This window comes from Sorex araneus, chromosome 1, assembly GCF_027595985.1.
Source record: "Sorex araneus isolate mSorAra2 chromosome 1, mSorAra2.pri, whole genome shotgun sequence".
Classification (NCBI taxonomy): Eukaryota; Metazoa; Chordata; class Mammalia; order Eulipotyphla; family Soricidae; genus Sorex; species Sorex araneus.
In genome coordinates, this window is record NC_073302.1 from 373,836,729 (window position 1) to 373,850,180 (window position 13,452).

Below are 13,452 nucleotides of genomic sequence, written 5' to 3' on the forward strand. Positions count from 1 at the left end.
TATTGCTTGTCTAAAGACTACATTCTGGGCACTGTGGATTGAGGAAAAAGTTCTAGAGTTTTACTATATAAAGGATTCTAGAAAGCAGAATTGAAATATGGTCAGAAAACAAACAAACAAACAAACAAACCCACCACCACCCTACATAAAGCAACTGGTTCTAATTCTACCACAAAACAGCTATATAACTGAGTCATGCACATATACTCCTATATAACTAATTCTAAACATGAAACATAATAGATAAAAGTTCGAAATCCCAAAACCTTTTATAGAGATCAGATAAAATTTCAGTGTCTAATGTGAACGTTTAATATGTACTCTTCCCTAAATTACCCTCAAATCACTGTAGAGTGTTCACTACAACTGTTAAACTACATTCATAGTAAAGAAGCAAGCAAACAAAATACCACTCAGACAAAACACATCAAACCATCTAAATATAAACCCAAGGGGAAATGAGTTATTTTATAATAGACTAAACATAAATTACAAATTCAAGTATCTGTGAATGTGTTAACTAGGCACTTCCGAATGACCAAGTGACCGAAAGTAGCACTATCAACACCAAGAGCCTGTTTGAAATGAAAAATCACTAACCACACCTAAACCTACTGAATAGAAACCTTTGTCTAACAAGACTCCTGTGTTTACCTATGTTAAAATCTGGGAAGCACTGATATAAGCACCTAGATTCTATCATTAATTCTCCATATTGTTTGAAAAATAACATCATACATTCAAAAACATACGTCTAAAGGATAGTTTTAAGGATAAAGTTTTAAGGATAGTTTTAAGTTTTAAGAATAAATACCTATAAAATATAGTAAACTTAGCAAAAGTATATCATTGTACTTATTCTTTTTTAAGAAAAAAACTATAAAATTGAGTTAGAAAAAAGCAGAATTGGAACTTGACATGGGCTGCATTTTTAAACACATTATTTTAAAAAAACACATTATGTTTAAAAACACATATATCATTTAAGTGGCAGTATCTTTGAAAAATCTGGAAAATAGTTTTATAGAACTATTAATTTATTATTTTTGCTGCATTTCATTATTCAGCAAAACTTTCCCACAGATGGCAAATCATAGCAGCTTTCAACACAGAAACAGAAACAGCCACAGTCAACCTAAGTATTTTATAAGTTATTAGGAAAAAAATTAACCCATTGGTCTTACCATCAAAGAAGCTTTTGGCTCTCAGGTAACTGACACTGAGTCTAAGAACTGAGAGCTTGTCCAGCTTATTAATAACGTCTTGTGGAAAAGGCAATAGGCTTGCCAAACGGTCCAACTCTGTGTTCAGTCGGTCTCTATGTCGCTTGGAAGGGTTTGACTTGATTCCTTCAACAGGGATTGGCTTGACACTGTAAATAAACAGAATACCATAAAACCCTTTAAAATGTATAAGGCAAAACTTTTCTATTACATTACAGCATCTCCACAAACATCTTAGAAACACCTAAATCTACTTGGAGTATAAATAAATCCTTTTTGAAAAGCCCCCTTTTGTAACTTAAGGAAAATGAGAGAATGGGCAAAATTCCTCATAGAGCAATAGCAACATATGACTTCATCAGAGGAAAATGCCAACTGCACCTTCTATAGTTCATATATCATACATCTGTGATCTACTGATTCCCCACTAACTCTACTAGGAATTTACCCCTATCAAGCACAGCCTCTGTAAGAGAAAGAGGAAAATCTGCATCATATAAAAACCATGCTTTCTTTTCTATGTTCTACGAAAAAGCGCCCTGCTATCATTTATGTTGTAGACTCACCAGCATTCTAAGAAAAGTTTATCTGCACCATCCCCAGCTTCCTAATTCCCTAACACTTTAATCCTGTCATCAACACTCTCAAAGCTTTCTGGTTCTGATAGACAAATTATTCTCTAGCCATTCTTTCCCCAAATTAAGTCAAATAAAATGCTTACTTTAGTATTTCCTGTTTATTGATTGATATTGATAATTATGTTAACTCTTAGTATTGTCCAGTTTTTTTTCGTAATTTGTCAATCACTGTCACTGTCACTGTCATCCCATTGCTCATCGATCTGCTCAAGCGGGTACCAGTAACGTCTCCATTGTGAGACTTTTTGTTACTGTTTTTGGCATAATTCTATTATTATCATAATACATCTTTCAATTAGAAAATGCAATGAAACTCCAACATTCAGCACACACTTTCCTACGCTTATTTTTTATATTTTTAAGTATAGAAAATATACTCAAAAATATACTCAAAAAGGAGACATTAGGGGCCAGAGAGATAGCTCACTTACTCTACATGTAGCCAACCTAAGTAAAGAAAGTGGCCTAAGTATTATATAGTTAATTTTCCCCAATCAAAACATTTCTAAATAATTTGTCTTCATTGTTATATGTGAAATATAATATAACTAAAGAAAAATATAATAAACATAAAACTTGAATGCTTTTATACCACCAAGTAATTTCTTTAGTTCGGCCTATTTAATTTTTTTCTATTTTCTATTTTTCTATAACATTTGTTATTTCTAAAATAAATAAGTACTAATTAGAAAAGTGACATATATACGAGATAAATCAGTAGAAATTTTCTCCGGATTGTATTCTTTTATATAATTAATTGAAAATGATAACTATTTCTCTCACTATACTTCCTTTGTTATGTTCCTCCAGTTATACAGAGTGCATAACCTGTTTTATAGCAGTGCTCCAGTTAACTAAATACCAACTTATACCAGTAATACATGTGTATCTCACTGAACAATTTTTGACTGATCCCTACCTTATTTACACCAATATTTACCGGTATCTTGTGTGGGCCGCCTAAGTAAATATACCCTTTGCCTACCTAGTCAAAAAGTACAGAGTTCCCTGTTCCCTGGAAGAAACCTCAAAAACAACAAAAAAAAAAACTCCATTTACTTCACATTTTGCTTTTGGAAAGATGTATCTTGAAAGAACAGGGGGAATTCGGGAGAGGCATGTCTGGGGGAATGGTGAACTATGAGAGACCCCCCCCCTTGCAGAGCCTACTTTGAAGCCAGAAGCAAAGGGTACAATAGAGAGAGAAGAGGAAGCTGGTTGAGTCCACATTCTTCCAACAAATATTGACCAACTACCCTGTGCCAAGCACAGCAAACTAAGCAGTGAACAGAACATGCTCTTGTTTCCATGAAGTTTATAGTAATTCTGCAGAGAAATAGAAATACATACACTCAAAAAAAACCACATATCTTTTCAGACTACTGAGTGTTAAAAATAACAACAAAGAACTAAGGAATGACAGGCGTTCTTGTTGAGAGCCAGGGAAGAACTTTCTGGTATGTTATGTCTCAACAGACATATAGTAAAGAAGTGAGTCACTAGAGGTTTAATGCAGAAAGGTTCAAGACATAGAAAACAGCAAGTTTTCTCACAGTACTAATAAGAAAACTGTACTTTGGTACCTTGGAGTCATTGTAAGCTCGCAGGGGAATTTACACGACAAATTTTATGTTTTACTAAATAGGTACTGATGATGGATAGGACAGAATACAGAGCAGTTTTCACTGAACTTAGCACTTCTTTCAAAAAATATAAACCCTTGTTACATTTTTCAAACCTTATTCAAACCTCTCAGGAGCACCTCACAATCCACATTGCTTAGCCAAGCAAATAAAAACCTTCTAGATCTTTCTAAAGTCCCTATTCCTTTGACTTTGTTTTCTGTAGCTAGAGCTTTTCTCCTCTACTATACTTTAAATCTAAGAAATAAGGGCTGGAGTGATAGCACAGCGGATAGGGCATCTGCCTTTCATGTGGCTGACCTGGGTTTCATTCCCAGCATCCCATACGTTGCACCGCCAGGAGTAATTCCTGAGTGCATGAGCCAAGAGGAACCCCTATGCATTGCCGGGTGTGATCCAAAAAGAAAATAAAAAGACTAAGAAATAAATTTCATACATATTACTTCTTGAATCTATCACATTCAAGTTCTATTGTATTCAAGTAAATTATTTTTTGAAGTGTTCCTGTTCTATTTACAAAGGATTCCTCCAATACTATTTCTGTGTGCTATGCTTTGCTTGCAAATGTCTTATACAACTATTTCATTGACATTCTGTCCAGATAACATCTCTCATAAGTAAAATCCAGTTTTGCCACGTTGGTGGTTTTCCAGTGGTAATTAAAAAACACTGGGGAGAAGAAAGTAACAAAAACACAGAAGCAAAACAAGCTGACATGGCACATGGAGATGGTAACAGCAAGAAAAAAAAATTCAAAGATGTCACTGCTTAATGTATTGACTCTGCATATTCACTCCTACACCAAATATGAATTTCTTTACACAATGTAAAATTGCTCACTTCTCATTTCTCACAGTACTTACTAGGTAGCATGAGCTCAGATTTCCTAAACTATTAGGTAATCTATACTGTATGTATTTGGTTGTTGTTCTTATTACATACTAATTTTTGCATCCCCATTGCACAGTACTTTAACTGTGAATCCACAATTAAAACAGGCTAATCTGATCAGTGCCTGACTACAGCCAATGAGAGCAGGTACAGTAAAGGCTGGCTGAGATATTTCAGTAAAGCAGTTTATGCTTATGACAAAGCATGGTACACAATTACATAAGTAACAGATTGGTAATCGTTGTCCTGTTTTCACCTAATCGTGATATTTATAGCCAAATTAAATTACAATTAACTATTGCATTTCTCTTTTCCAACTAAATTTCAACTTTTTCCTACAATTCTTTTTTTACTGAGTAATTCTCTATAAACCAGCAACTTGTAAACACAAGTATCTGTCTTCAACTAATATGTGCAAAATGGCCTGAGCCAGAATCAAATGCTTAACAACTGATTTGCTGAGTGACTAGGTAAAGAAAGTAGAAAGAGGAAAATATTTTGTGTGTAATGTCTACAAATGATGTTTTTAGCATAGGAAAAGAACTCTATTTCCTAGTGGAAGATCCATCCAATTAAGATAAGAGAGAGAACTCAAGCGATATCAACATGAGGCAAAGGAAGCAATGCAGTTTAAAATGACATGAGAGAAACATAAAAAAATAAATAAATAAAAGAATATTCTGGAGGTTATAGATCAAAGCCAAATGCACAGTGAAATTAAGATCATGGTTGAAAACTACTGGCTAGATTTAGGATTCCAAATTCATTGTTGTTAAAGCTGCAAGTACTATGATACACTTTTTCACTAATTTTGGAAGAGAATTTAAAATGATTCTTTGGAAATATTTATGTTTAGCTTTACATACTGAAGATGCACAGAATAAGTAAAAAGAATAATTCTATTTCAACTACACTTGACTGGGGCTTGGCAGAATTTTTTTTTTGTATTGCTTTTTAATCTATGCCAAACATGCTGCTATTTACTTAAATAAAAGTCTACAATTAAAATACAAGTACAAGTAAACATTCTGTTAAGAGTGGGATCAGGAAATTGCTCTACCTAAGATATCATCAGGCAATGGAGCAATTATTTTTTTTAAATCTAAAAAATCTTGTCCCAACCTATAAATCAAAATTATCGTGCAATCAAGGCTCCAGATGACTGCACACCATGCTTGTTTTAAAAGCCTTGCACACTTTAAGTACTGGTGGTGGCAGGCCCAAGAGTGTGTCAAATGTCACTTGAATCTGTCTTAAAGTCTTCTTATATCCCAGTCCAAAATGTCTGGTAAATTAATCACTCTTGCCCAGTGTTTGAAACAAAGTTGGAAAGTTAACAATCCAGTTTAAACACAAATTTACTGTAACTTTAGACGTTTATACGTTTATATTTTGTCATTTAACATAAAACCGCAAATAGCCTGCAAAGATAGTTTTAGAAATTCTCTGAGTACAGTAACATTTTTTCCCTAAAAGCCATTGTCTCCCACACAACTGAATTTACTGGATCAGCTTTCCTTCTTTTTTGTCAGTTCACTTGTTAAAAAACTAGTACCTGAATGCCCTCTAATTCATCTTTTCTTGAACTAAGGCATACTTTTCCTATGCTATTTCTTTCCACGCAACAGCTAGGAAATGGGAGAGTTCCTCACCACATCTCACCATACCAGCAATGCCCAAATCAACCCGAGGCCCCCCCCAAGCCTATTCGCTGTTCATTTCCTCCCATGGCTTTAGTGTGTGTGCTTATTTTTGAATAGAATATTAAATGTTTGGAGTCATAAATTTTATTTTTGATGGGATGCTGGCAAGGTAATGTGTGGCACAAATAAAAATGAATTTCATTATTAGGATGAATACAACTATTTTGTTTTCCTAGAAACAAAAAAAAATTACACATACTTCTGAGAAGGAAGTCACTGAGTCATACAGAATTCTCAGGGCTGGAGATAGTACAGTGGGTAGGGCGGTTGCCTTACCCACTTGTTCAATGACAAGCACCCCATATGATCCCCTGAGCTCTGCCCGGAATGATGCCAGAGTACAGAGTTAGGAGTAAGCCCTGAGCACCACGGGATGTGGGTCTCCCCACACATAAAAATATCCTTTGGTCACTCTCCTGCTGCTGTTCTATACTTGTAAATAAATAGTTCTGATTCCCACTTTTGCTCTTCCTAGGGGAAAGCAAAGATGTATAATGTCTCTAGACTTAAAGAGTGAAAATCTTAGAACCTGAAGTATATCCTAGAAAACACTAACTTTCATAAATCTGAAAAATAATGTTAGTGTACCCTTTTCTTCTAAGTATGTATTTTTACTGTTTCTTTTTAAATCCATGTAAAATGTACTGACTATCCCCAAATCACTAAAACATTACAAGAAAAAGTCCAGTAGTGATCTACTGTTAAATTAGTGAATTTGTAAGGAATGCTCCAATATATGTATAATGTACTAAAAGTTCCGGTTGCTACAAAGACAAAAGGTAGAGCTATCTTTAGAGAACTAATTTTGGATGGTGATGAAGGTACAATCACTTTGTACACCAGAGCAGAAACATTAAAACTACTGTAACCACATTACATCAAACTACAGTAAAATTAAAAATAAAAATTATGTACAACAAAATAAGTAAATACCAGGGAGGAAGATAAATGTAAAAGGAGAAAGAGAAAGAGTGGGGGAGGGAGAGAGCCAGTGCATGCTTGGGACATGAAAGCAGATAAAGCACTTCCTTGCCGGGAGTCAACTTGGATTCAACTCCTGGGATCCCGCATGGTCCCCTGAGCACCACCAGGACCAATCTTTGCACACAGAGCCAGAAGTAAGTCCTCAGTACCACTGGGTGTGGCCCCCAAACCAAAAATAACTACTAAATGAAAAAAAAAAATTCTATAATAGGGCAAATTCAAATGACATACTACTTAATAAGGTAGGAGCCATGAAAGTGGTACTCAAGAGTTCAGGAAAGAAAAAAAAATAAAACCTATTACCTACATCTGTAATAACAGAGAACGTCATGGAAATGTGTTACTCAAAAACAGGTAACGCACTTCTTGTTTTATTATGATAGAGCACATAGCTTTCTGCAACTATCCTTCCCTTCCAGAAAATCATTCCAAACAAGGAAAATAAAAGAAATAAACACAAAGTCTGTCTTCAATAAAACTGAGACAGCTAAACCCAGATGCAAATGATAGGAAGATGAAAAAACAGGGAGGAAATAAACCAGTGAAAAAAGTAAGAAGGAAAGCATAATCAAAATGCATAACTTTACTCAGCAATAAATAGAACTTGCAATAAAATACAATGAAACAGTGAACTGAATTCAAACTTATAAAACAAAATATATTGGGAGGACGAAGAACGGTAAATTATAGACTAAATAGTGCCAATAACATTTTCACAGTAAAACATCAATTTATAACGTCCAAAAGGCTAAACTTTAGATAATTTATATATAGTATTGATGTTAATATATGTGTTAATATAAATGTTTTTAAACACAGGCATAATAAAAGACTGCCTATAAGAAGTAAGTTATTTTGTAAAATAATGTGACACTGTTTCAGAGGAGATAATATTTTACACAAAGTGAAAGATACAATCCTTAAAATATCTCACTTTGGTGAATTTTTCCTAACAAAATGTCTAATAATTTGCAGAGAAATTCCCGTGTCTAAAAATCTAAAGCAAACTCTCAAATACTATCTAAAAATATTAAGAAGTCAGAAACACAATTTTCTTCCAAAAGAAAAATATATAATAAAACATTAATACAACTGGGTACCAAAAAAGCTTTTTTGGGGGGTGGGGCACACCCTACTGTGCTCAGAGCTTTCTCCTGGCCCTAGTGCTCAGGAATCACTCCTGGTGGGCTCAGGAGGACAATATGGGGTGTCAGTCAAACCCAGGCCAGTCGCATCAAGGCAAATGCCCTACCTACTGTATTACTGCTCTGACCCTCAGCAAAAGAGACTGTAATGGAAGGCAGGTAGACATAAAATCATGAACACAGGAGCAAAAGAATATAAAAGAAATTCAAGCATGGATGGAAAAAAAGAGAAAAAAATACAAATGGTGCAAGGCAAATGGTAAATAATTAGAATATAACTGAATAAACAGTGGACAAGTAAATTTCTATGATATAGATATACACTGCTGAACCTATTCATTTGAATAGTTTTGTTAAATTATGAATATGACATGTTTTTGAGCCCAAAGACTTGGGAAGTAATATACATATTCAATCTTTTTATCTACTATCTCACACTTTTTAATATCTTAGGCATCTATCTATAAAACTGAACTACTAAGCTGAAATAATATATTTTCAAAGCACTTTTAGAAAATGTAAACAAAATGTATGTAAAACTCCATGAACATCTGTATTATAGTACATATGGAATTTTGTTTATAGTAATATTCAGCTACTAGAAAATATTACTTTGAAAGAAATGCAGAAGTATAAAGGTGCTGCTCTTAAAGATTTTCATGGTGCTTATTTCCAAGTAATTGCTTTAGTTATATACATCAATAGGCAAGTACGATGGTTGGTGCATTCTTCAGTGGAGTAGCACATTCCAGCCAAACCTGTATTTGAGAATGTAATCATATACTGCCTCTTACTGTTTCACAAGAGAACTGACTGTCCCGTGATACTATAAACTAAAATTATTTAAATAACAGAATTTATGTTGTAGCTTCATTTATATCATTAGCAGCCTTTATAGCTTATAAAATGTTTTTGTTCTACTAATCCCAGTGATTTCCGTGGCCATTTAGGTGTGGACCATCCTGTTTTAATTAAAAAAAATCACTTGGCCACAACTACAAAAACAAAGAAACTAAACCTCATCTTTTAGTTTACATCTAGTGGCATTTCACTTTTTATCTCACCACTTCCTCTTTTTGTCATTTATTTTTTATAAATGTTACCAACAACCAGACATTTTCATTTATTCATTTCATAGTTCAACTACGTGAAGAGGCCTTTATAATCTTTATAATCACAAAGCATTAACTAAGTAAAATTATTTGAAAAAGAACAGATTATAGAACCCCAAATTAAGATGAACTTTCTAGAATTATGGCAAATCAATGCAGCGGTATCATTTTATATTCATAAAACTTAACTACGAAAGTCCAAATTTATTATCATTAAGAAAATACACATTCTACTTATTCAAGAGTGTGCTTCTTAACTGCATGTGGAAGAGTAAACAAATTAACAATGTACTAATCTCCAAAGAAAATAAAACAAGACCAGAAAATAGGTTTCTTTTGGCAGGATTACTTACTAATTAAGCTATAAAGTTATAAGGAAAGTTACTGTAGAATCTAATCTTAAAATGATCTTTGTAAGTATCTTGAAGGTGGAAGCATGGATTTGGATACTTTATTTTACAAATTTATATTATTCCAAAAGATAAAAACTTTACTGAAGGTCCATTACACAAAAGATACTTGAACATATTTAAGCATAGTGCCTACTAATGAAAATAATTTTCAACATTCAATTTACCACTAGAGGGAGTTTATCTTATTTAGTAAATTCAATTGAAGACTGAAGAATTTCAGGTCAAAATTATGCCACTTAATTACAAAATCTTTTGAAATTATATATTGAAATAGCCATTTTATTAACAATCCTATAATTACTCTACAACCTGTTTTCTCTTTAAATAAATGACCACCACTTACTGGGTCAAAGATCTCAGCAATATAAAGCATTTTCAGGTCAAACAAGATGTGATTTTGCAATGATGTAAACCTATTTTAGGCTACATTAGCTTAAGTTATCTCTGAATTCATATTAAACGGAATTGCAGATTTAAACACCACGTTCCTAAACTGAGTCTTCACTGGCTAGCTAACTAAGCATTTTTCATATAGATAAAACTTAATACACAATTTTACTTGAATCTGTAAATGCCAGTACAGGGCTTTTATGATGGAGTCAGTTACTGATATTTTATGAAGAATGATTAGACAATACTAAGGAGCTCGATAAAAATGTGAAAAACACCTACATTAAATGAGAGTAAATGTGAAAAATGCTCACTTACAGGGCACTCTTAGATTACTAAATACATACGCACATCTCAGGAGGTATACTAGAAATTTGAGATAACAAAATGGATACAACTTATATTAAATAAAAGGCATAAAAATATATGTTATGCACAAAAAGAATTTTAATAAATGTTAACTAGAAGCCAAACATGTTAAACTTTTACAATGAACACAAAATTAAGGTATCTGATTTTAGGTCCAAAAACAGTTATCTCTATTCTTTTGCAATATATTGACTGAAATTCAGTAAAACATTCATCAGGAAGATCTAGTTTTCTGAAAATACACACATGAAACCCCAATACCACTATTATATATTATGAAAAATGCATTAATGTGTTGACAAATACAGAACTGACATCGGGAATGCCTCTCAAGTTTAACGATCAAGGACAAAGTCAAACTACAAAACCAGTTTTATATAAGAAACAATTCTAAAGAACGCGAAATATTATGAACCAAAGTCATAAAACTGGTTAAGACCCCAAACTGCTGAGTGAGCGGTGTTCCGAATTTTGTGAAAAATGTTAGATACTTGGTTCCTTCCAAGTTTCAGGCTATTTACAGATGAATAACCTCCCGTTAATGCCAACTTTAGATCTGAATTACTATGACCACTCCTGAAATTGATACTCCAGAATAACTAAACTTTTAAACAACTGTTTTTATGCATGAATCTTAAACCGTAATTTTTCTGGTTCAAGTTGGTGACCTAAGGTTTAAACAAAGGGCAGGCTTCTGATTACTTGAGTATAAATTTAATATATTCCTAAACTTGATTATGGAAAAGTTTACATAGGTGAACCAAGTCGGAGAGGAGGAATAAACACACGAATACGGTCAATTCACAAAAGTAAGTCAGGCACAGATTTTCTTTGAAAACAATTAACACAATGCAATGAACAGGTAAATTAGACTCGCCAAACAATACAGAAGCTCATAGCAAAATACAGGCACGTTAAACTATTGAAATTCACAAAACCTGGGGGAGGCGGGTTAGGGGCTTCAAGTCGCTGCTCCAAGATCAACACGTGTTTCGGTAAGTCCAGTTCCAAATCTTTTACTTGGAAAAAAAACTCTAAAACCCCTCCAGAACTATGAAGGAAGCGCCCCACTCCCCACCCTATTCGTGAAAATGCAAATTCTCTTATTTTCCTCATTGCACTCACGCTTACCTGCTGGTAACAACTCCCTACGCTTTACCAACGGGGTCAGTCGGAGCACGACAAAATTCCTGCTAAAGCAGTAGACACACTACGGTGGACCCCCAAACACCTTCTGCGACCATCAGCCCCGACCGTGCAGTTCCGCACGTGTTCGGCGCTTTGAACCGCCGCGCTCGACCCAGCCTCAGCGCAGGAATGAGAAACCGCCGGCCTCTAACCTAACCCACGCTGGTAAGAAAAGTGGAAGGGGGGAGTTTCAAGACGGGTTTGTGTCAACTAATCCGCCAGCTCCACGGGCCCCCCCAGAGCTGTCAACAAATGAAGACCACATAAGAGAAAGCAGAGCTGCACACTGGCGGTGGTTGCAGGCGTGCTTGTGTGGGGTGACAGAGACCCGAAGGACCACACTCTCAAATCAGTTAAAAAATAAATAAATGAATAAACGTCAACATCCACGGCTTTGGGTCTCCAGCCGCTTCCGAATCTCGAACCTGCCAGACCTTGTCGGGACGGGACCGAACTCCCCCAGGGTTCGAAATCTGTGGTTGGGGTGGAGGGGGGGGGAAGGAAAGGAGTGACCACTTCCCGCACCCCCGGGTCTGAGCCCCCCGACACTCACGTTTTCTGCACCGGCTTCCGCCGCTTGCGACTGGCGTAGGTGATGTTGGCGCTGCTGCCGTTCATGGTGCCCGGGCCGCTGGCGACGGCGCGCCGAGGGCCGAGTCCTCCTCCCCGAGCGGGCGGCAACGGCGGCCGGCGCCGAGACCCGCGAAGCCGCGCCCCTTCCACCTGCGCCCCGGCTCGCTGCGTCCTCCCGGGGGCTTCGGCCGCCGCGCCCGCGTCCCCCCGAGCTGGGGCGCCGCCGCTCCGCGCGTCCAGGTGCGCGCGCCGCGGGGCGAGGGGCGGAGACCGGCGCGCGAGGCGGCGCAGGTGCCTCCGACCCGGGCGGAGGCGGCGCGGCGCGGCCCCCAGGTGAGGCGTCCGGGCGGAGGAGGAGCCTGGCTCGCTTGTTTGCGAGCCCCGTCTCGGTCGTGGACGGCGGCGCCGCGCCCCGTGACCGTCCGCTTCAGCCCTTCGGGTCAGGGAGGGACCGCCGCGCCGCGCTCGGGAATTCCCCGCTCTCGGCCGCCTCCCGCCCGCGAAGCGCGGGTGCCGGCCGCTGGGTGCCCGGCTGCCACCCGCTTCCGTTCGCTCTGGCCACCGCCGGAGGTCTGTGCCCGCGGTGCGGGTGGACTTCCCCAGCTTGTTCTCACGCCGCGGCACGCACCGGCTGAAGAGCGCCCGCGCCCCCGCCCCGCCCCACCCCGCCCCGCACCTCGCAGCCCGGCCCAGCACCTCAGAGCCCGCCCCCTTTCGGCTTCGCCCCGCCCGCAAACGTGATGGCGTCATGCGTCGCGACAGCCTTCGGCCGCCATCTTAGTGAGGTCATTGGAAATCTCGGTAGACACACCTCTCCCTTGAAAAAAAGAGGCGTGGCAGGTTGCTGCCCGGAGCCAAACTCTTCATATTTAGACCTTTTCACGGACAGACACGCCAAACAAGCAACTTAACTTTTCCTCTATGAACAACAGCAACTCGGCCAACTTTTTTTCTGAAAATTAGTCACCTGGCAGATCATCCAGGGGACTCTAGATTTTTCTAGAGGTTTCAAGAGGCCATATCTGAGTTGAAACTTGAAAGTAGAAGACTTGGAGTTGTCTTAATTGACTCCACCCATCCCCTTCCACTTTGGGGCCTTTTCTCCACCTAGAATAATTTTGGTATTCTACAGTTAGACTTCAATAAAATTGAAAAAAATTCAAAAAGAAGCCCTTCAAGC

At 37.6% G+C, this 13,452-nt stretch overlaps 1 protein-coding gene across 1 annotated transcript in view; it reads right to left on the minus strand.

Moving 5' to 3' along the window:
- AHR (aryl hydrocarbon receptor) overlaps positions 1-12,910 on the minus strand; it is a 48,720-nt gene extending 35,810 nt beyond the window's left edge. The window contains exons 1-2 of the mRNA XM_055135727.1: positions 12,253-12,910; positions 1,185-1,372 (exon numbers count right to left, since the gene is read on the minus strand). Coding sequence (XP_054991702.1) covers positions 1,185-1,372; positions 12,253-12,317 — 253 coding nt within the window. The 5' untranslated portion in view covers positions 12,318-12,910. The remainder of the gene's footprint in view (positions 1-1,184; positions 1,373-12,252) is intronic.
- Positions 12,911-13,452: the final 542 nt, after the last annotated feature.